We start from the raw sequence: 20,333 nt of genomic DNA, 5'->3' as shown, positions 1-20,333 counted from the left end.
CATGCGTTTGCGCTTATGTTACAACATAGGGTCCTCCCTAAGACGCTTCATTACCCAATGAAATCACCAAAATCGTCAGATTCCCCCATCATTTCATCTATCATCTCGTACTCTTCACGGATGCGGAAAAGGAGGTCCCGAAAGTTTTGATCCTCCCTAATGTCCTTTATGCGTAGCTCTAGCGCTACGGACCGTTGGTCTGAACATTCCATTAAAATTTCAAACCATTCTTCGCGGTTCTTGACCGTCTTGTTTAAGTCGATTGTTCCTTTCATTATTGCTGTTTGGCCAAAAAATTTGACTTGTCCCTGTCGCTTTTCTCCGCCGCCGTCTTGCCATTCAAACACTATTCGGTACCAGGGGATATCGTCGTTCTTGCTCATCAGCTCGCATACACATATAAGCCCTTCGAATAACTCAACTTGAGGCTCCCAACCGTGCGATAACTCAGACGGCACAATATTGTGCAAGCTTGCCGTCCCAAAGAGCTGCTTCCGGCACACCAAAACGCCCGGACACATAAAGATTATTACAGAGTAGCTAAATTACTTAAGGCGACCCTCCGGCAAGCTGCTTTCCTCGTGCCAGATACCCATCGCTACTGACTTGAGTCTTCATGTGAGTCAGAAACTCATTGTCACTTCCCGCCTCGTGCGATGGCATATATCGGAGCGCTTTTAACGGCCCAGAAGGGATGCTACTAAAACACCGCTTTTGGCCTAGCAAAAGGCCCATTGACCTTAGAGAAAGCGCTGAAGTAGTCTGAAGACGACGTTTGTGATTTGCAGCTGGTGTTTCGTTAAACGTGGCTGAACCAGGCCCTATTGAAGGTATATATCGACGTCAGGATGCGCCCGGGCGAAAATTACTACTACAACCCACCCATTGAGAAAATATCAGTTGTGTAGCGACAAAGTTACAAATACCAGCGAAGCCCTGTAGTGAAGCTGAAGAACTTTTGAATGTTTGCTCACAAAGAGCTGATTTAACCTTAAATCATGTTGTACGCATTCGTTGACTGGCCAAATCTCAAGGTCATCGGCAAGAGTGCTGCGAAACTTGGCTGGGACGTGCCTTTCTCGTACTTCGCATCTTCATGATATCATGAACGTAAAAACAGGGCTGTTAGCTTCCCATTGTATGTTTCTTGACACTCACGCTTATAGTAGCAACGTAGCTGAAAAATGTGTATAAACTGCAGCTTCTTGAAAATAGTTGTATTTTGAGCAAAGATAGTAAAGAAGCTACAATAACGAAATAAGGCTCGTCAACAACCGACTGAAAGATGCCGCAATACTATGACGACGATGATATGGACACTGACCTCCAGGATGAGGTTCCAGAATTCCGCGACGAGGCTGAATTTGATGATTATTTGAATGACGAAGAATATCAGTTGATGAGCGAGATGTTCCCACGCGCAAAAAAAGAACTGGCCGATTACGTTGGATGGGACAACCTCTCTGTCAAGGTGACGATCTTTGACCACGAGTTCAACTTTGATGAGGCAATGATCGAGCTCAAAAGAAGCTTGAAGAAGAAGAAGACTGAAGGTATGTATAACAAAAACAGGAAATTTTCCACCACGGTTATCACTTATTCTTTGCGCTCCTACTCTCTGTTCCTTTTGATCGGACTGTCTAAGGAAGGCGTGGATTGTTTTCCAAAAATTGAGGACTTGGGGCGGGCTTTCATCTGTCGACTGTTCTTTGAGGTTTACTATTGAGCGGAGGGTTATCTTGACATGAGGACAGGGAAGGAAAACGGAGAGAATATTGGTGCTGGGGAGTGTTCCAATGGCTCCGTTGGATTTGACTTGCCTCTAGATCTCTATTAACTCCAAACTTGACTATTTGTAGAAGCTGAACCAAAAATGTCAGCGCTTGAAAGATTGGCGAGACGAAGGGCGCTCGATGGGAAAAAGGCAACTGAAACTAAATCCGAGAAAGAGGCAGATAAAAGCGGGAAGAACTTACTCAGTGCATTACAGAAAAAAACGCCCAGCCCAGAACAGCCAAAATCGACCCTGGCAGCGCGGCTTGCTGCGCTACAAAAGAAAAGCACCATGGGTCTTAAAGGTTCAAAGGGCGAAAGCGGTAACACCAATAAAAAGGCAAACACCTTCTCTGAATTGCTTAGAAATCGCTGGCCAGATTCTTCGCCTGGTGAGAATGAACATTCAAAAGAGTCCAAGATATCTCTCAGCTCTCGTCTGTCAGCTTTACAAAAGGCAAAAGTATCAGTACCGTCGAAGACTGCGAGTGACGTCTCTAAACTTCAGAGAAAGCCAGAAAATGCCACGAAGCCTGTGGAGAAGCCGCTCAAAATGAAAGACGTGAGCTTTGAATCGCTGATTTCTAAGTTCAGTCTCGGAGCAAGCTTCGATCCGCCAAAGTGCCCCAATCTCAATATTGGAATTTCTAAAGTTGTTCTCACAGAGGAACAGCCGCACAAGAGTCGCCTCTCAAGATTGAAGCGCAAGCGGGAAGAAGTGTTCACAGTTTTTTATCCAGATACTAACAGCCAATCAGCAAAAAAACAAGCAGTTTCTAATTTCCAGCAGAAAAGTCCCGATGATGTCGTGCTAGAAGCGCAAAAGAAAGCTTTCGAAGATGTCGAAAAAACTACGAAAGGAGTCGAAAATATCAAAATCAGCAACCCTAAAGCAGAAGATGAGAATGAACAGGGACTTGATGAAGAAGAAGACAAACCTTTTGTCTCTGAACCCACCATTCGCACATATAGGAAAGCTCTAGTACCTACTAAACCCAAGAAACCTATAGACCTGGAGGACCACCTTCAACACAAAAAACCTCACCTGAGCTTTGTTGTATTGGGCCACGTTGATGCCGGTAAGTCTACGCTTATGGGTCGTCTACTATACGATGTTGGAGCAGTTGACAACAAGCTGATAAGAAAGTTGAAGAAAGAGAGCGAGATGATCGGAAAATCCTCATTTCACTTAGCGTGGGTTATGGACCAAACTTCGGAGGAAAGAAATCGTGGTGTCACTGTTGATATTTGCACTAGCGACTTCAAAACAAAAGATGCGACATTCACTATTGTCGATGCTCCCGGTCACAGGGATTTTGTTCCAAACGCCATAGCAGGCGTAAGTCAAGTTGATGTTGCTGTTTTGTCCATTGATTGTAGTACCGATGCTTTTGAGTCAGGTTTCAACTTGGATGGCCAAACAAAAGAACACACACTCTTGGCAAGAAGCCTTGGCGTACGTCATATCGTAGTGGCTATGAACAAAATGGACAGTGTAGACTGGTATGAGGGGAGGTTTGAGGACATTAAGTTCGAGCTGCGCAACTTCTTTGAAGATATTGGCATAAAGGACGATCAGTTGAGTTGGGTACCCTGTAGCGGTCTTACGGGGGAAGGCGTTTATCAAAAAGAATACCCAATGGGGCAAACTTGGTATAAAGGACCTTCTTTAGTTGGGCGTCTGGAAGAAGTTTCTCGAGAACTGCAAAAATATAGCTTCGAAGATATTTCCAACACGCCATTTGTATTCTCAATATTGGAAGTGTCTCCTGGAAGTAAAGCAAACGAGGCTGTTGTATCCGGAAGAGTTGAATCAGGTCACATTCAGGGCGGAGAAACAATCACAGTTTTCCCTTCAGAGCAAAGTGTTTTGGTGGATCAAATTTTGACGGGCAATGAACAAACCCCGGCTCCCGTTGCCATTAAAGGTGATTTCGTATCTCTAAAGTTGCGCAACGCCTTCTATGACGATATACAGGGCGGAGATCTCGCCGCAGTTGTGGGATATGATATTCCCAGCGCTCAAGAATTTTCGGCACAGATACTCACATTTAATCTCGATAGACCGCTGCTACCAGGCACTTCTTTCATACTCTTCAGAGGAAGTTGCGAGCAACCTGCCAGAGTGAAGAAATTGGTGTCTGTCGTTGACAAGTCTGATCCGACAAAAATTCTCAAAAAGAAGGTGAGACATTTGGGCTCTAAACAAGCTGCGATCATAGAGATTGAGCTTGTTGAGAAAAAAAGAAGGGTCCCTATGCTTACTTTCGGAGAAAATAAACATCTAGGTAGGATTGTGCTGAGAAAAGAAGGCAAAACTATTGCTGCAGGAGTAGTGAAGGCCCTCGAGTTCTGAGTAATAGAAATATAAGCTTCAATTTATAAAGTCTAAAAAGAGAATAAGCACACCAAAAATCACTGACAGATAGACAATGAGTTTTGCAGATTTGCCGCTGCGTCGTTGTGCTTTTTTAAGTTGTCGGTTGCCTTTCTGGATATCCAGCTCAACATCGTCGTGATTGTCTAATAATGTAAAGATGTTTTGGGTTTGGGACTGTAAATGTGTAGCAATTTCATTTTGCAAAGACGAGATTTGAACCATGGTTCTGCCCAAGTTTTCTGCGCTCTCTAACTCCTGTGTTTTAAGGTTTAAAAGCTCTTCATGTTCTGTCTCAAGTATTTGGAGCTGCTGCTGTGACAACTGGCTAACTGTTTGTTTGTATTGCTCAACCTCTTGCTGCGTGGTCTCGATTGGCGGTGACTGCGATACCGATCCAACCATGTTATGGATTGGCGCGTAGAGCTGTGCATTGAAGTCGATAGACTCGAGTTCCTTTTTTCGTGACAGTCTCTGTTGCTGCATCCTTGAAATGCTGGAAAAAATGGAAGATAAAAGCATGTTAAGCGACTGCAGGACCCCATCTCTGTGTTTATTGTTGGTCAGATGGAATAGTTCAAACTGCTCATCTCTGGACTTAAACAGCGAAAAAAGCTCAGAATCGGAATTTGTTAGAAACTGGTCCTTGACGATTTGCTGACGCTTCTTTTCATATCTCCCGAGGAACTTAAGTTTGCCAAAATACTGCTGGATCAGCAGTCTAACTTCCGTGTCGAAATCATCCTTTTCGCGTTCGCTAAGCTCAGAGTCGCTTTCGTACTGAGGCTTGAGTGAAAACACAACCTTTTGTAGCTCTAAAATGTGTCTTAATAGTTCCGAACACTCTTTCACAAACGTATCGTTGACCATGTACTTCTTCGATGGCTTTCTATTATCTTGCGCCCTTCTATCGATACTTCTCTTCTCATCTTCTGAAAATACGGTGACGTACTTCTTGAATAGCGGAGTAAGATCAGACATTGCCTTATTCGAATAGCTGACCCATTAAACTGCAGAACCGCAATGTTCGAACCCTTTTCTTTAGCTTACAAGATGTGCTCTAAAGTAAAATTATGTATCATGTCATACTAAATGATGACTATGAAAGAACGTTTGAGTAGAAGACGACTTCCAAAGTCCCCAAAATGATCGCTCGTAGATCCCCATTAGCAGGTTACCACAATAGTAAGTATCTGGTAATCATAGGGTTTCAAGATACCGGGTTACTGATTTAACGAAAATCACATTATATGACTTCTTTCAAGTGCCTAATCAACTTTCAAGCAGGGCCGACAACAGAAGTTAATTGAGGCTAGATAACTCTGGCTAAAGTTTGCCTCCTGATGCTGACAACTATTGTTTATTCTGTTTACGAAGGTTCTCTTCTATACACCGAAAATGTGACGCGTGAGTTGATTCAGAAGAACGCGTAAAAAAAGCTGTTGTATATCACATCTAGAGATTCTCGAATGACAACTTGATGCAAAATCAGCAAAAGGATACCTTTGAGATACAGTTGGATACATTCGAACCAATGACAGAGCAAGAACTCAAAAAGCAGAAGTTGGAGAAGAAGAATGCCGAAGAGCAACAATACCTGGATTTATGTCAGCGGATAATAGAAGAGGGGGACTTTAGGCCAGACAGGACAGGAACAGGTACCTACAGTCTCTTTGTTCCCCCACAGCTGCGGTTTGATTTGAGCAATGACAGATTTCCCTTGCTAACAACGAAAAGGGTGTTTACCAAAGGAATCATCCTTGAGTTACTGTGGTTTATTTCTGGTTGTACCGATGGAAAAAAGCTCTCTGAGCAGGGCGTGAAAATTTGGGAGGGGAATGGATCTCGGGAGTACCTCGATAAACTGGGATTGACAGATAGACGTGAGGGAGACCTTGGCCCCGTTTACGGCTTCCAGTGGAGGCATTTCGGAGCTGACTACAAAACCTGCGAGGACGACTACACCAATCAAGGATTTGATCAGCTGGAAGACATTATACACCGTATAAAAACTAACCCTACTGACAGGCGAATCATCATGAGCGCGTGGAACCCGCCAGACTTCGCAAAGATGGCTCTCCCACCCTGCCACGTTTTTTCTCAGTTCTACGTCACTCTTCCCAAAAAGGAGGGAGAGAGACCCAAGCTATCGTGTCTTTTATATCAGAGGTCCTGTGACATGGGGTTGGGAGTTCCTTTCAATATTGCATCATATGCGCTTTTGACCAAAATGATTGCCCATGTTTGTGAAATGGAGCCGGGCGAGTTTATTCACACTATGGGTGACGCCCATGTTTACAAAGACCACATTGACGCGCTTAAAGAACAGATTCAAAGATTTCCTAGAGACTTTCCGAAGTTAAAGATCAAGAGAAACGTAGCAGACATTAATGATTTCAAATATGAAGATTTTGAAATTTCGGAGTACAACCCGCATGGGAAAATACAAATGAAAATGAGTGTATAATTAACACAATAACTTAGTCAACTATAATCTAAATGCAGTTTTCCTACCACGCTTCTCAGTCGCCTGGCCTGCCCTTGCCCTATGTGTTTTAGGCGCTTTATTCGTTTTAAGATCATCTAGTAAATCAAATACTGAGAGGTCTTCCTCATTAACTCGGAAGCTAGCGCTATGGCTTGCAGAGCTTTCGTCGAGACTACAAGAATTTTCATCACCCAGGTCTCCGACTATTGGTTTTTTGAAAAGCTTTTTGGTTTTGTTGGATGGCTTGGCAGGGGCTTTGTTTGTTATATCCTTTAGGGGGTTCAATTTTGCAACATTTATTGACTCAACATTTGCAGAGGATTCCTGAGCATCGTTAAGAATGGAAGCTTCTTTGGGTTTTTCGTGGGATGTAGGAGTTACATTTTTTGGTTTTTCATAATCGGAGCCTGGAATCATATTACTGGGTTGAGGGGGCAAATTTTGGACTGAATTTTCGTCGTAAAAAGGAGTTCCATCTCGAGATTTTGAACTTGACTTCGTACGACCAGTTACGACTTGAAGATCCCGAATGTTAGTGACGGTGGTAGCGTCGACAAGCTTTTCCGTGGGTCTTCTCATTTTCGCCCTCAAAGAAGGTAAAGCGTAATTAATGGCTCTTCCACGGGTTCTTCTAGATCTAGAGCTGTCTGAAAGCTCACTAGTTGTTCCGCATGTAGTAGGCATAACCTCATCAATCATTTTTTTTTGAACTCCTCTAGATTTCATGGAGTGTTTGACTTTCTTCTGAGACGACGTGGAGTTTTGGATAAAAGAGGGGTGCTGAGAATCCTTGGCTGCTCCCTGGTTCCCAGGGCTTCTTTCTGAGGACAACTCGGTTGAGTACGCTATGCTTCTAGTATTCAGAATATCACGGTTGTCGCGGTATACACTAACTTTGCTAGAAGTGTCAGCGCTAAAACTTTCTTGTTCCCCCTCTGGAACCTCTTCAGGTATAGAATAGTCAATCAAAGAGTTGGTTAAATTACACGGCTCTTCAACGGGCTCTTGCTGTGATTCCATGCCAACTCTTGCGGTGTCTAGCTCAACATTCTCATTAGAGGTGATAGGTTCTGAAGGCAGCTGTGGGGAGTCCACCGCATCCATTCCAGGACTGGAGTTTGCGTTTTCCTCGTCGTCCGAAAACTCGAAATCAGAGGGATGAAAAAGTGACTCTCTCCTAGAGCTTTTCCGCCTCTTCTTAGAAGGCGGGCTAGGTATTTGTTCAGTTCTTGTGCTCGCATTTTCTTGTTGCCGGTCAGCTTGTGGTGAAAAGACTTGGTTCTCAGTCTCGTCGAATGCAATGGTAGAGCCACGCGGGTTTTTACCGCCACTAGAAGCCCTGTTTCTTTTCAAAATAGATTTAGGCTCGCTAAAAAATGAAGATCGTTCCATTAAGTTTTCAGGCGGTGGTTCCAGCCCCTCACGCCTTCTAATTGATGCGAACATATGCAATATTTCCTCAAACCGTTGGAGAACACCCTTCTCCATAACTTGAATGTGACACGTTAATCTCTCTTTAAACTGTAACTCCTTCATCGATAGCTTCGACCTCAATAGTACATTTTCTTGTATAAGTTCACTAACGCTCTTGTCCATTTCTCGCACTTTTATCATCAATGAGCTGTTAGACTTTGCTAGCTGAGCATTTTGTTGCGTGTAGCCGCTTCTTATTGTTTCGAATTCGCTTTTCTGAAGGTCTATGAGGTCTTGGAACTGTTGTATCTGAGGCATGTCGTTAGAATCGTGTGTCGGGGAGACCTGCAATTGAGTGCCCGAACCGCGCTTTCGCACAGTTTTGGCCATTGCTACACGCGTGACAGGTGAATATTATTTGGAGGATGCCAGAAGCGATCAGCCTTGCTTTCTTGCTTTGTTTTAAACAAATTTCAAAAACTTTTAGCCGACACTCTCGTCTTGTTTACATTTGTTTACAATAACACACAAAGCGGCCAAAAATATGTTGATGTCACGTTTCACGTACCAAATCATAAACAAAGATCAAATCAAAGGGTCTTTCGAGGAACTTTTGACCTTCTGTGAGGAGAGGGAATCTGAATCTCTCAACAAGGAAATTTGTTTTCTGCTGTTCAGAATGCCTTTAGAGGATCAGATTGCTTCAAAAAGGAGAGAATTAGAAGCGCTCAAGAAAATAAATACCCTGACAAATTCTATGAGGCTTCAGCTAGATGGTTTGGCGGTCGAAGTAAAAAAAATGCACGAGAATGCCGAGAACACGGCAAACGTAATGAAAAACTGGGACTCAATAGTGAGGTCTATATCACAGGCAAGCCTGAGCTTATTGCAGTATTCTGAAGGAGATTATGAAGTTGGAATTTGGGACCAGGATCAAAAAAGGAGTGACGAACGCGAAGAAAGCGAGAGTGAACCCCCCCTTCCGGAAACGTTGGTGAGAGTTAAAGTTGACAATGATGGAGGTCCTTCTTCGTGACGCAAACTGGACAAATTTTGTATTGTGGGTTATTGTACATTAGATAAAGTAGTGGGATATTTAGGTAAGGCCTTCGATTTGGTTAGTTTCATAATTAATGACGCATTTTTGGGTGCTGCTATCATTACTTGCAGCAATGACAGACTTGATTTGGGGACTAAGCTCGTCACTTAGCTCCATAATTTCGCTTTGTTCTTCAGCTACGGACTCAAAAAGGCCGCGGACATCGTCTTTGCGGCTATCGTACTCTGCTGCAAAGTATTCTGATGTCACAGTTGTTTTGTCCAACAAAGCTGTTAGGCTTGGCAGCGTAAAGTGGGCGGATAAGTAAAGCTGATCGTCGAAAGATTTCTTCAGTGTGTGGAATAGAGCGGAGCTAGTTTCTTCGAGGCTGCGCATGTTGTCGAATAGGATGCACCTTCTCCATATCATAATTTCCAGGAACTTGATCTTTTCAAAATCCATGGATACCTTTACTAATGACAAAAGTTTCAGCGCGCGGAAGAACCCCTCTTTGCTGTTTAAAATCGTGTACATTTCTACGACCTCCGATAGAGTTAACCTATTAGAAGCAGAAATGTTTTCCGATAAGCGCTTGTAAAGCTTCTGGACCGCACTGCACTCTTCGAAACGCTTGTGGAGCTTTATGCCAGATTCAAGCATCGCCGCAAGGTCTTTTTGGCCATCAATTATATCAAGTCCGGATTGGATCATTGTTAAGTTTTCAAACTCATAGGACGCCTCGGAAGCGAGAACACATAATTTGGCTACGCTGAGCCTTGTTTGGTCTCTATCAAGGTTACCAGCTTTCTTGTTATCAGTGGAAATTTTTGTCAAAATATCAGCAGCTTCACTATATTGCTCGTTCAAAATCTTTTCCATCCATCCAACTTCGGCAAATTGTAAGTTTTCATCAAAAAACTTCTTTAGATATGAATTTTGACACCCGAACTTATTGTAAAGCTCCTGTAGTCTTCCGTGAGTAATGTAATTTGTGAAAAGTTGTGCTGCAAAATTATAACCAAATTTTTGGAAGTAGTGTGTGTAGAGGCCTTCAGATGCCTCATTAGGTAAGGTATTCAAGGTCTGTGCAAGGGAAGGTAAATCCTCGTAAAATTCGCAAATGTGCAGAGAATCCGAGCTCCTGCCAATATCACAGAGCATCTCGTTCCAGCTTAAGCGGTTCTCTTTAAATAGTTTCGAAACTGAAGTGCAATCATTATTATCAGCTCGTTTGGTGTCTTGCTGAAGCCATAAAGAGGTCTGGTTACTCATGTAATAAAGCGCTTTGACTAACGAAAGAATTTGATCGGCATGTTGTTCAGAGTCTTGCGACATCTTCGAATAATCAACTAATCCATAAAGCAAGTTGTTGACAGCTTCGGGAATGGAGTGCTGTACATACCAAGGTAGTTGGCTATGCAGTTCATGCTTATCCATCTCAAACATGCCGAACCTATAGTACTCCTCACCGTCCTCCAAGGCGCCCCTATATAAACATGATATGATCATTTCAATGCATTGGGGCCATAGCTTGTTGTGAGTTGTGGAGGCTAGTGTTAGTTGAAGCTGTTGCAAGAACTGAGAAAGCACCTTAGGAAATTTGTCGAGATCGTGCCTCATAAAATCTTCTTCAGTGACACCGTTAGCCTCGAGAACTCTTAACCAGACTTCCTTAGTCTCTTTAGATTTTTCGGTATATGGGAGAAGTTGAGAAGAAGCGTTCAGCACCTCAAAAGACTCAATGAGCTCAATTTTAACGGATGGCGAAATTTTGTTTAAGAAGTTGGATTTCGTGAATGCAAGGAGTCTCCTGTAAAGCCCGACCCGCATGCTGGCATGACGTTCAAGAGATTTGAGTTTCGGCGGGATATAGATTGATTTCGAAAGCAGTATTTCATTGCTGGAAGCCAAAAGGTCCTCTTCAATCTCTTCCCTTTGAAGAGATATATCAGGAGAAAGGTTGAAGTCGATGGGAGAGGATGAAAGTCCCGAAAAATAAACCGCTTGCTGGATGTGCGATTTGATGAATCTAACATCATGAAAGCCACTTGTATTACCTGTCTTCGATGTAGTCACCATAAGCACGCCCATACCTCTACTGATAAGGTAAACAGATTCGGAGTCATTTCCATGACCGATAATGTTCACGTCATCTCGAAAACTTATTATGTCTTCCCATTTTCTTCTCAAGGAATAAGTTTGGTCGAGTTTCGCGCTGACTTGAGTGAGAACAACTGCATCCGGAAAAATTGTGTAAACAGAAGTAATAGAAGGCTCGGTCGATTCGCTGGCGTCTTGGTTACTGGATAAAGGGACAATAAGGCGGGGTCTATTTTCTTCGGAAAACGCCGAAACGTAGGTGTTCAACCTGTAGGTCGAAAAGATTGCAAAGCTATTTGTTGACTCATCAATCTTTATAGTTGTCAAAATATAATAACATGCACCATCGTAGTTGGTAATGGAAGACAATACCATGTGAGCAGACCCCTCAGTGTCAAGAGGATGCGAGTCTAGCAGCAACAAAGAGCTATGCGCAAACGGGTAAAGATCTTGCAATGATTCCAAAATTTGATCATACAAGTTGATAGAGATCTTCCGATGACAATTTGAGACCGCAGACAGATTCCATACATGAAAATCACCGCCACTCGTAAGTATGAAAGCCAAACGCTCACCTTTTCCCGGAATATGTCCTGGCTTTATTGACACCACTTTCTTGAATTTATTAGGTGAAAAAAAGAATCCCAAGTGCGATTTAACTAATTGCGCCTTCAGGTGCAGCCGCGGTTTCCCTGAAAAGTCTCTTATTGTGACAAATAAAGCTCTGCCTTTTGAAGTCGATATGAGGATTCCGGCAGGCTCACAGTTGACCACATCCTCCACTGTTTCCTTATCTTTTAGCTTCAAGTTCAATTCGTGGCACTTGCTTTTTGAGAGTAGAGATGAGAGGTGATTGATTGTGTCCACATCCTCGTAAAATTGGACTAACCCTGATTTTCTGTTGACTATGCACACGCCCGAGGACTGGGCTGCGCTTTCATCATCCATTGCGGCAGGCCACGTGAAAACGACCTTGGGAACAGAACTCTGCGATATGTGTTCTTCATGTAACGGAATCCTGCTTACAGAAGGCTGGGCCTGTGTGGAGCGGTAAGCCCAAATATACAGGTTGTCATTATCGTTCACTATTGCGTTACCTGAATGCGCGTCCACTAATCCGTCCAAGTCTGGAGACTCTGGAAGAAAATTAAGGCTAGAGGGAAGCTTACTAACCGTGTACTTTTCGTTCTCGGTTAGGACAACCTCATTCGTAAATTTGTCGGAAACATATGGCTCAATGTTGTTGCTAACTTGAAATTGTTCCACGAAAGACTGTGTGACCTCCGTATCACTTGCAGCTTCATTAGAGCTATCAAGCTCTTTTCTGAGCTGAAAGAGCGGCTTGCTTGACATAACAAAGCAAGTGGCAGCAATTGCGATGATCTTTCTGTTTATTCCAACTTTCGAAAGTATCTGCTTTTCGCTTTCCTAAAGTTCAGAGAATCATGCATTGGCATGTGCTGTTGCGTAATATGTGATATCAATTGTTTTCAGTTACTGAAAATTTTTGGAGCTCATCGCACAAAAGATGGAGGCGATGAGCTAAATACAAGAACTTAACAGTCACTGAACCAAACACAATTAACTATGATCAGGACAGTGTATGTTGCTTATATTACAATGCGGGTGCTTAGCACTCTCCGGGATATAATAGCGAGATCTTTCAACTAACAAACACAACAGAAAGCCCAAGAACGCAAGGGCTAAAAGAGCTCTAGACAAAAAAGAGCCCAAATTGGTCGAAAACACCAAGCAGGCCTTGTTTGTCACTGGTAAATCGTCAACCAAGGTATTGCACGATGCGATGGTCGACTTGAGTGCCTTGAAGAAACCAGATATCAAGAGATTCAACAAGAAGAATGAAGTCCGCCCCTTCGAGGATGCAGAACCTTTGGAGTTTTTCAGTGAGAAAAATGACACCTCCTTAATGGTTTTGGGAACAAGCTCGAAGAAGCGCAAGAACAACCTAACATTTGTGCGCACCTTTGGCTACAAAATTTATGATATGATTGAGCTGCAAATCGCTGACAACTATAAATTTTTGTCTGATTTCAAAAAGCAGACTTTTGCTGTGGGCCTCAAGCCTATGTTCTCGTTCCAGGGGTCAGCCTTCGACACTCATCCAGTTTACAAACATGTGAAGTCGCTTTTCTTAGACTTCTTTAGAGGAACCACCACCGATCTGCATGATGTTGCAGGTCTTCAGCATGTCATCTCTTTGACTATTCAGGGAGATTTCGAAGACGGAGAATCGCTTCCAAATGTTCTCTTCAGAGTGTACAAGCTGAAAACTTACAAGAGCGAGCAAGGTGGAAGAAAGCTACCTCGCGTAGAACTTGAAGAGGTGGGTCCACGTTTTGATTTCAAGATTGGCCGTATCCATTCACCATCTCCAGAACTGGAGAAGGAAGCGCTCAAGAGGCCTAAGCAACTGGAAGTGAAGACTGTCAAGAACATTCAGCTAGACTCCATGGGTGACAAGATTGGTACAATTCACATGAATAAGCAAGATCTTGGTAAGCTGCAAACCAGAAAGATGAAGGGTCTCAAATCTAGATTCGACCAGACAAGTGTTGATTCCGACACTGAAAACTACCTGAACGACGAAGAACAGGAATTGCAGGGCGCTGAAGAGAGCTACGGTGAAGATTTTGTAACTGCAAATGACATTGACGTTGAGCCTCCTGCCAAGAGAATGAAGAAATAAACACTCCATAATAGACATTGTACATTATATAACGCTATCAATTGATTTCCTCTTCCGTTCCTTCTTTATCTTTACAAATTGTAAAATATGCGCATTAGGCGTGGCACAAAGCCATCACCTTCAACCAATCTAAGATTTCGGGCTTCCTTACAGCAAGTTCATTTTCTGTCTATTCTCCACCAGCCTTAGCATGTTTCTAAGGAGCATTGAAATGGTGACTTTTCCTGTGCTTGGCACGTAAAGCGAGGCTTTGCTTTTCACAGATTCGTCGAAGTTCTTATGTGAAGAGAAATTTATGCAAACAGCACCCTCTTTGATATACTCAGTTGGGAACTTGTAGGATTCGGAAGGAACCCCGGTGATTATAACGTCTGCGTCAGCGCAGCACTCCTTCAACATCTCGTTTGAAAATGGGCCTAAGTCCTCAACTTGATGCTTTTGGAACTTGAGACCTTCGCCTCTCGTGAATTTCTGGATATTGTTGATGTCCACTGAATAGACAATGGCACCGTCGTTCGCTAGCAGTGCTGAAAGTGGTCTTCCCACGATTTCCGATCTGTTGACCACAACGCACTTTTTTCCATAGAGCCTGTTTCCTTGAGGTAAAAGACTGTTGTAAATTTTGAGGTATTCCATTATCTTGACTACCGCAAGTGGTGTACAAGGTAAAATCGACTTGAGCTGTTGCTCGTCGTCCAGATATCTGATGTTGTGGTACATGTTCTGGTAATAGACGTGGTTAAGGCCCTCAACGTCCTTTTCGCGGGAAACCACTTGCTGCAAATACTGGTCTTGTGCATTGCCAAACACTGGGAAGTACACCATTATACCGTCAACAGCGTTGTCTCTGTTGGCCTCAATGATCGCCTCTTCCAGAAAGTCCTTCTCTTCGACACGCCTCAGTTCATAGCGGAACCCCATTGACTCGCAGGTTTTGCTAGTCCAGTTTGCATACATTTCGGCGGCTGGGTCGTTGTTGGCCAGAAACCCGACTAGTAGCGGTCCATTTGGTCTTTCCTTTCTCAGGGACTCAACCTTAGAGGTAATTTCGTCAGCGTATGTGTTCGATACGGAAGATGCTAAAATCGTACGTCCTGGCTTCGTAGACATTGTGGTGTATCAGTGGAATGAGAAGTTTTGTTACTTGGAGAGCGCTTCGCCACAGACTGACAACCTTGCGATTTATGCTTTCCTTATATATATGTCCGATGCTAATTACCAATTGATTACGGCATCTCCAGAATTTAATTATCTTAGATCATCTAATATTTGGGCTTGCAGTGATGTTTTTCAATATATTGAAAATCGTAGAAGGAGTCAGTGAAGCATCATGACAGAAGCCTAAATTAGCCGTAACCACCTAGTAATGCACATCCTAGAAATGCGCTATTAGAGGGATATTCGAGAGCAGCTACTTGGCTGGCGAACAGGGTGCTGGGGTTAAAAATTAAAGAGTAAGGCCACCGAAAGCGAACAAATACATAAAAGTGAATCAAGCATCGCTGTAATGGATCGCATTCACAACCAATCCCTGCGAAGATAGAGGAACTAGCGTAAGAGCAAATTCGCGAGCGGACCAACGGGCGGGGGCAACGCTCTAGGACTTTTTGCTGAGACTGTGAATACAGTGCAAAAACCGAACTTATAGTATTACCGTCTCTCATGGTTCGCCCAGTTGTCGAAGCCACGCTTACTTGTTATCGCACGGCTATTTTCCAACATAAATATCTGCAGGAACACGTAAGTATTCGAGCGTTGGGGAGCAAGTAATCGGGAACTTGCATGTTATCACTATGTACAAAGTGTTTATATTTTGGTCCCCATATGTCTTCTTATAATCCCTAGCACCGAAACCTTCAACACGCGAAGTCAGAATAGAGTGCCCTATTACACCATGGGAGTTAGGTCTGCCTCAAGCTCGTCGTCTCCTACGCGCCGAGAGATGTATCAAAAGATGAGCGCCTCGTCCTCCTCGCTGGTCGGGTCGCTTATGAAAACGTGGAAGTCATCGAGACATTCGAGTGCACCCGACAGCTCAGATGGCAACATTGAAGCAATGCAAAAGCCAGCATCTTTTCTCCGGCGCTCCACAAGTCACACAAGTCCAGGGCCTAGCCATATTCACATGAGTCCACTCAGAAAGTCCCTGTCCGGTAGTGCAAATAAGGATAAATCGCACCACCACGTCCAAAAGAAAGATAGGTACTTCACAGATCTTGACGAAGACTGGAGTGCAGTAATTGAGGACTCTAATACGCCAATACCAATGACCTCTAATGGAGGGATCGAGCTCAAACCAGCCGTCACCGTGGGCTCAGCGTCAGATAAAGACCAGTCGGTGTCACGATCAGTATCTGCCTCAGCGAGCTACCCAAACCTGCCGCGGCTCAACAAAACGCAAAGTACAGGACTCAAGTCGCAATATGAGCAGGAAAACGAACGCAAACTTCAAGAACTGAATGCTCTCATGCACCGTGTAGCGAAGTTCGACCTAATACTCCATCCTCCCAATGGAAACCAAGTAAACCTCAGCGAGCTTCGCCGCCTAAGCTGGAATGGGATTCCGATGGCCCACCGGCCGCGAGTGTGGAGGCTTTTGATTGGCTACGCGCCCGCTAATATCAAAAGACAAGCTACCCTTCTTCGACGGAAGCGGCAAGAGTATCGCGACGGTGTCGCACTCGTCTTCTCAAAGGAGCATACCAGAGACATTCCAACCTGGCACCAGATTGAAATCGACATTCCGCGGACAAATCCGCTCATTCCACTTTACCAAAACCCGCTCGTTCAGGAAAGTCTACAAAGAATTTTATACTTGTGGGCAATACGGCACCCTGCAAGTGGCTACGTTCAGGGCATTAATGACCTAGTAACGCCGTTTTTCCAAACATTTTTAACAGAGTACCTCCAGCCGGCTCAAAAAGAAGATGTGGTCAAATTGAGCCCTGATACGTACTTGACTCACGAGCAGCTTTTGGACGTAGAAGCAGATTCATTTTGGTGCCTCACTAAGTTGCTTGAACAGATTACCGACAACTACATTCATGGCCAGCCTGGAATTTTGAAACAAGTCAAAAATCTAGGACAGCTTGTCAAACGAATTGACTCCGATTTGTACGATCATTTCGCTCGCGAGAGTGTTGAGTTTATCCAGTTTGCTTTTAGGTGGATGAACTGCCTTCTCATGCGAGAATTTAACATGGGTATGGTTATAAGGATGTGGGATACCTATCTCTCTGAGACCTCTTTGGAATCTTCTGGCTCCGAAAGCTCCAGTATGCCTGCAACATCTGACAGCTCTCTGCAGAGCTCACCCGTTGCTGGCTTTAGGGAGGTTTCATCCTCGTTGAACTTGCAAAGTAAACATGCAACGGCAGGATCTAATCGCCAAACCTCCTTGAGCGAATTTCATGTGTTTGTCTGCGCTGCATTTCTCATCAAGTGGAGTGACCAGCTTATGAACATGGATTTTCAGGAAACTATAACCTTTTTACAAAATCCTCCCACAAAAACATGGAAAGAAACTGATATTGAACTACTTCTAAGCGAAGCGTACATCTGGCAGTCATTATATAAAGATGCTACGTCTCACTGGCGCTAGTGAGGGAGGGTCTAAAGGTGTTACAATGTTGAGTTTTTCGTGTTTAAAGACATCAACTTTTTTTCTTCGATTGTTAAACTTGTCACTGAGACGATGAGATGACCTCTCGACTATACGGCGGAAGGTCTAGAGGTTGAAACGTTTCCTTTGTCAACCTTGCATCTTTCAAAGTGTTGCGGCAGTGCTCTGCACCAAAATTTACTGGAAGGCTGCGCAGTTTTCTTTCCGGTACGCGTAACTCGAGTTTAGCAAAAGATATCTTTGTTCAGTCTGCCAAAGAGAGAAAAAGGGCGAAGCAAGATTCACTAAGAGTATCTACAATGTTCACTATCACACATGTAACGCAGCCAACTGTGGATACGAGGCATCCACTTCTTCTATTGCAGTCCGAACATGGGGATCGTTTCCTGTTTGGGCAAATACCTGAAGGAACTCAAAGGACTTTTCCAGAGAACAAGACCCGACTCTCCAAACTTGAGAATATTTTTCTTACTGGAGAGATGAGCTGGAACTCCATCGGTGGTTTGCCTGGTATGATTCTAACGCTATCAGATCAAGGTATTAAATGCATGAATCTCATCTATGGTAATGACATCGTGAACTATATTGTGAGCACCTGGAGGTACTTCGTTTTTCGTTTTGGTATGAGGTTAAACACCAAAATTCTCAAAGATGGCGATGTTTTTGAAAACAAACTTATGAAAGTGCGATCGATCGTTGTGAACAGCCCCAGCCAATTTAGCTCCATGAAGTCATTGACTTCGCAGCTCAACACGGGCCTCAAATATATTGTATCAAAAATGTTCCCCGAGCATGAGCCGACCGCTAGGCATGACCCAGCATCAGATCCACAAGTGAATGTTAATCTGCCGCGGGAATATGCAATTCCAAAGCAGTCAACATCTTATGAAATCAATTTTAATCCGATTCGAGGTAGGTTCAAGGTCGAAGAGGCAATGAGGCTTGGAGTGCCTAAGGGCCAGCTGTTTGCTCAGTTAACAAAAGGACTGAGTGTAACGCTACCAAACGGTGATGTGGTAAAATCTGAACAAGTTCTTGAAAAACAGAGGAGCTTTGCAAAAGTTTTAATTTTGGATATACCATCAGACTCATATTGGCCACAGTTCCTTGAGAAGTTCCAAGTCTACGAAAAAAGCTCACTGGGTGCAGTGTATTATTTTCTTGGTGAAGGCGTCTCTATTGGTCAACCACTTTTGTCACTTATGCAACAATTGGATGGTGAAAAGACACAGCACTTTGTTTCCCATTTTGAAGTTTGTCCCAATGGTCTTGTATTTCAAAGTTCTGCTGTTACGACTTTGAAGCTGAAAGCGGTTCAAAATAAAAACTATAATTTACCTCGCACAGATCGGGTTTTTTCGAAGGATTTTTATGAGTGCTTTCAAAAAGAGCTCCCACAGGGCTCTTCTCGAGTTCAACGAAATGAGAGACCATTGAGTACTACTATTGATATCAACAAAGTTCATGTTTTACTTCAAAACGATGGAATTATTGTCGAACCTTATACAGATGGTGAGAATGAGATCAAAGTCCGCCATTCAAAATCATCCAAAAAAACAAAAACCTGGGCAGAACTTTACGAGCAGCATGTAACCCCTTTAGGTATTCCAGGCGCAACCTATAATTCCACTGTTGAGAGTCAAAAAAATGTTAATAATTTCAATTCTGAAGCAAAGAAAGGGAAAATCGAGGTTGTAACTCTGGGAACTGGCAGCTCGCTACCATCAAAATATAGAAATGTTATTTCCACTCTTGTCAAGATCCCATACAACAATAAGGGCAAAATTGATAACAGGAATATATTACTGGATGCTGGCGAGAATACTTTGGGTGCCATTTTAAGATTGATTCCTTCAGTGGACATTCCTGGCTTCTTTCGAGACTTGAAGCTAATTTACTTAAGTCACCTGCATGCAGACCACCATCTGGGCATTGCTAGCATTCTGAATGAATGGCATAAGCAGAACCTTACTGACCCATCTGCCGTTCTTTACATTGTCGTTCCATGGCAATACAACATTTTTGTAAAAGAATGGCTGAGTTTGGAAAATAGTGAGATTTTGGAGAGGCTGCGGTATGTGAGCTGCGAGCATCTTGTTGATGGTGGCTACGTAAGAAAAGAACTGAAACCAGTTCCGTTCGAAGATTTTGCGGCAGCAACAAAACCTGCATTAAAAAAACGGCGCCTTGAATTTGACGAGAATTCTTCCTTCAGGGATCGGGAAACAATTACTCAAATGTATCGAGATCTCAAGATTTTGAGATTCCAAACTTGCCGCGCCAAGCACTGCGACTGGGCATACTCAAATTCAATCTCATTTTTTACTGGTTCAGACTCATCTGGCATTTTTAAAGTCTCGTATTCCGGAGACACACGGCCAAATGTTGAAAAATTCTCCAAAACAATAGGCCGCCAATCTGATCTTCTCATTCATGAAGCAACTTTGGACAACGACCTTGTCGAGGACGCCATCAAAAAGAGGCACTGTACAATTAATGAGGCTATAGAGGTCTCCAACAAAATGGGAGCGCGGAAACTTATTTTAACTCATTTTTCACAGAGATATCCGAAACTCCCGCAAATTGGTAACAGCATTGAGATCGAGGCTCAGGAGTACTGTTTTGCATTCGATGGCATGATAGTGGGCTTTGATGAAATAGGCGAACAAACCCCCCATCTTCGCACTTTGAATGAAGTGTTTATTGAAGAACAAACTTCCGAGGCAAATGAAGAAGAATCTGTATAGTCTATTGGTTTTAAATTTGTGTAAAGCAGAGCTGCAGCCAAATGCTTGAGCGCTTAATGATTTTTTT

At 43.4% G+C, this 20,333-nt stretch overlaps 11 protein-coding genes across 11 annotated transcripts; 6 read left to right on the top strand and 5 right to left on the bottom strand.

Moving 5' to 3' along the window:
- Positions 1–50: 50 nt before the first annotated feature.
- Positions 51–521, bottom strand: KLTH0F17930g (KLTH0F17930p; the record flags this gene model as incomplete). Its single annotated transcript, XM_002554918.1, has 1 exon — positions 51–521. The coding sequence occupies one exon, from the start codon at positions 519–521 to the stop codon at positions 51–53; it is 471 nt and encodes a 156-aa protein (XP_002554964.1).
- A 764-nt stretch (positions 522–1,285) lies between these two features.
- Positions 1,286–4,129, top strand: KLTH0F17908g (KLTH0F17908p; the record flags this gene model as incomplete). Its single annotated transcript, XM_002554917.1, has 2 exons — positions 1,286–1,553; positions 2,532–4,129. The coding sequence occupies 2 exons, from the start codon at positions 1,286–1,288 to the stop codon at positions 4,127–4,129; spliced, it is 1,866 nt and encodes a 621-aa protein (XP_002554963.1).
- An 18-nt stretch (positions 4,130–4,147) lies between these two features.
- On the bottom strand, positions 4,148–5,131 carry UFE1 (Ufe1p; the record flags this gene model as incomplete). Its single annotated transcript, XM_002554916.1, has 1 exon — positions 4,148–5,131. One exon carries the CDS (start codon positions 5,129–5,131, stop codon positions 4,148–4,150), a length of 984 nt encoding a protein of 327 aa, XP_002554962.1.
- A 499-nt stretch (positions 5,132–5,630) lies between these two features.
- On the top strand, positions 5,631–6,617 carry CDC21 (thymidylate synthase; the record flags this gene model as incomplete). Its single annotated transcript, XM_002554915.1, has 1 exon — positions 5,631–6,617. The coding sequence occupies one exon, from the start codon at positions 5,631–5,633 to the stop codon at positions 6,615–6,617; it is 987 nt and encodes a 328-aa protein (XP_002554961.1).
- A 21-nt stretch (positions 6,618–6,638) lies between these two features.
- SGO1 (Sgo1p) lies at positions 6,639–8,441 on the bottom strand (the record flags this gene model as incomplete). Its single annotated transcript, XM_002554914.1, has 1 exon — positions 6,639–8,441. The coding sequence occupies one exon, from the start codon at positions 8,439–8,441 to the stop codon at positions 6,639–6,641; it is 1,803 nt and encodes a 600-aa protein (XP_002554960.1).
- A 154-nt stretch (positions 8,442–8,595) lies between these two features.
- Positions 8,596–9,087, top strand: DAD2 (Dad2p; the record flags this gene model as incomplete). The annotated part of the gene is made up of 1 exon (XM_002554913.1): positions 8,596–9,087. One exon carries the CDS (start codon positions 8,596–8,598, stop codon positions 9,085–9,087), a length of 492 nt encoding a protein of 163 aa, XP_002554959.1.
- A 60-nt stretch (positions 9,088–9,147) lies between these two features.
- On the bottom strand, positions 9,148–12,543 carry NUP133 (Nup133p; the record flags this gene model as incomplete). The annotated part of the gene is made up of 1 exon (XM_002554912.1): positions 9,148–12,543. The coding sequence occupies one exon, from the start codon at positions 12,541–12,543 to the stop codon at positions 9,148–9,150; it is 3,396 nt and encodes a 1,131-aa protein (XP_002554958.1).
- A 234-nt stretch (positions 12,544–12,777) lies between these two features.
- On the top strand, positions 12,778–13,897 carry RPF2 (rRNA-binding ribosome biosynthesis protein RPF2; the record flags this gene model as incomplete). The annotated part of the gene is made up of 2 exons (XM_002554911.1): positions 12,778–12,791; positions 12,874–13,897. 2 exons carry the CDS (start codon positions 12,778–12,780, stop codon positions 13,895–13,897), a joined length of 1,038 nt encoding a protein of 345 aa, XP_002554957.1.
- Positions 13,898–14,044: 147 nt separating this feature from the next.
- Positions 14,045–15,007, bottom strand: MTD1 (methylenetetrahydrofolate dehydrogenase (NAD(+)); the record flags this gene model as incomplete). The annotated part of the gene is made up of 1 exon (XM_002554910.1): positions 14,045–15,007. The coding sequence occupies one exon, from the start codon at positions 15,005–15,007 to the stop codon at positions 14,045–14,047; it is 963 nt and encodes a 320-aa protein (XP_002554956.1).
- Positions 15,008–15,791: 784 nt separating this feature from the next.
- GYP1 (GTPase-activating protein GYP1) lies at positions 15,792–17,498 on the top strand (the record flags this gene model as incomplete). The annotated part of the gene is made up of 1 exon (XM_002554909.1): positions 15,792–17,498. The coding sequence occupies one exon, from the start codon at positions 15,792–15,794 to the stop codon at positions 17,496–17,498; it is 1,707 nt and encodes a 568-aa protein (XP_002554955.1).
- A 320-nt stretch (positions 17,499–17,818) lies between these two features.
- Positions 17,819–20,266, top strand: TRZ1 (tRNase Z; the record flags this gene model as incomplete). The annotated part of the gene is made up of 1 exon (XM_002554908.1): positions 17,819–20,266. One exon carries the CDS (start codon positions 17,819–17,821, stop codon positions 20,264–20,266), a length of 2,448 nt encoding a protein of 815 aa, XP_002554954.1.
- Between the last annotated feature and the right edge of the window lie 67 nt (positions 20,267–20,333).

Source organism: Lachancea thermotolerans, assembly GCF_000142805.1.
Source record: "Lachancea thermotolerans CBS 6340 chromosome F complete sequence".
Lineage (NCBI taxonomy): Eukaryota > Fungi > Ascomycota > Saccharomycetes > Saccharomycetales > Saccharomycetaceae > Lachancea > Lachancea thermotolerans.
The sequence above is the reverse complement of the archived record's forward strand: the minus strand, read 5'-3'. Positions and strand labels throughout refer to the sequence as shown.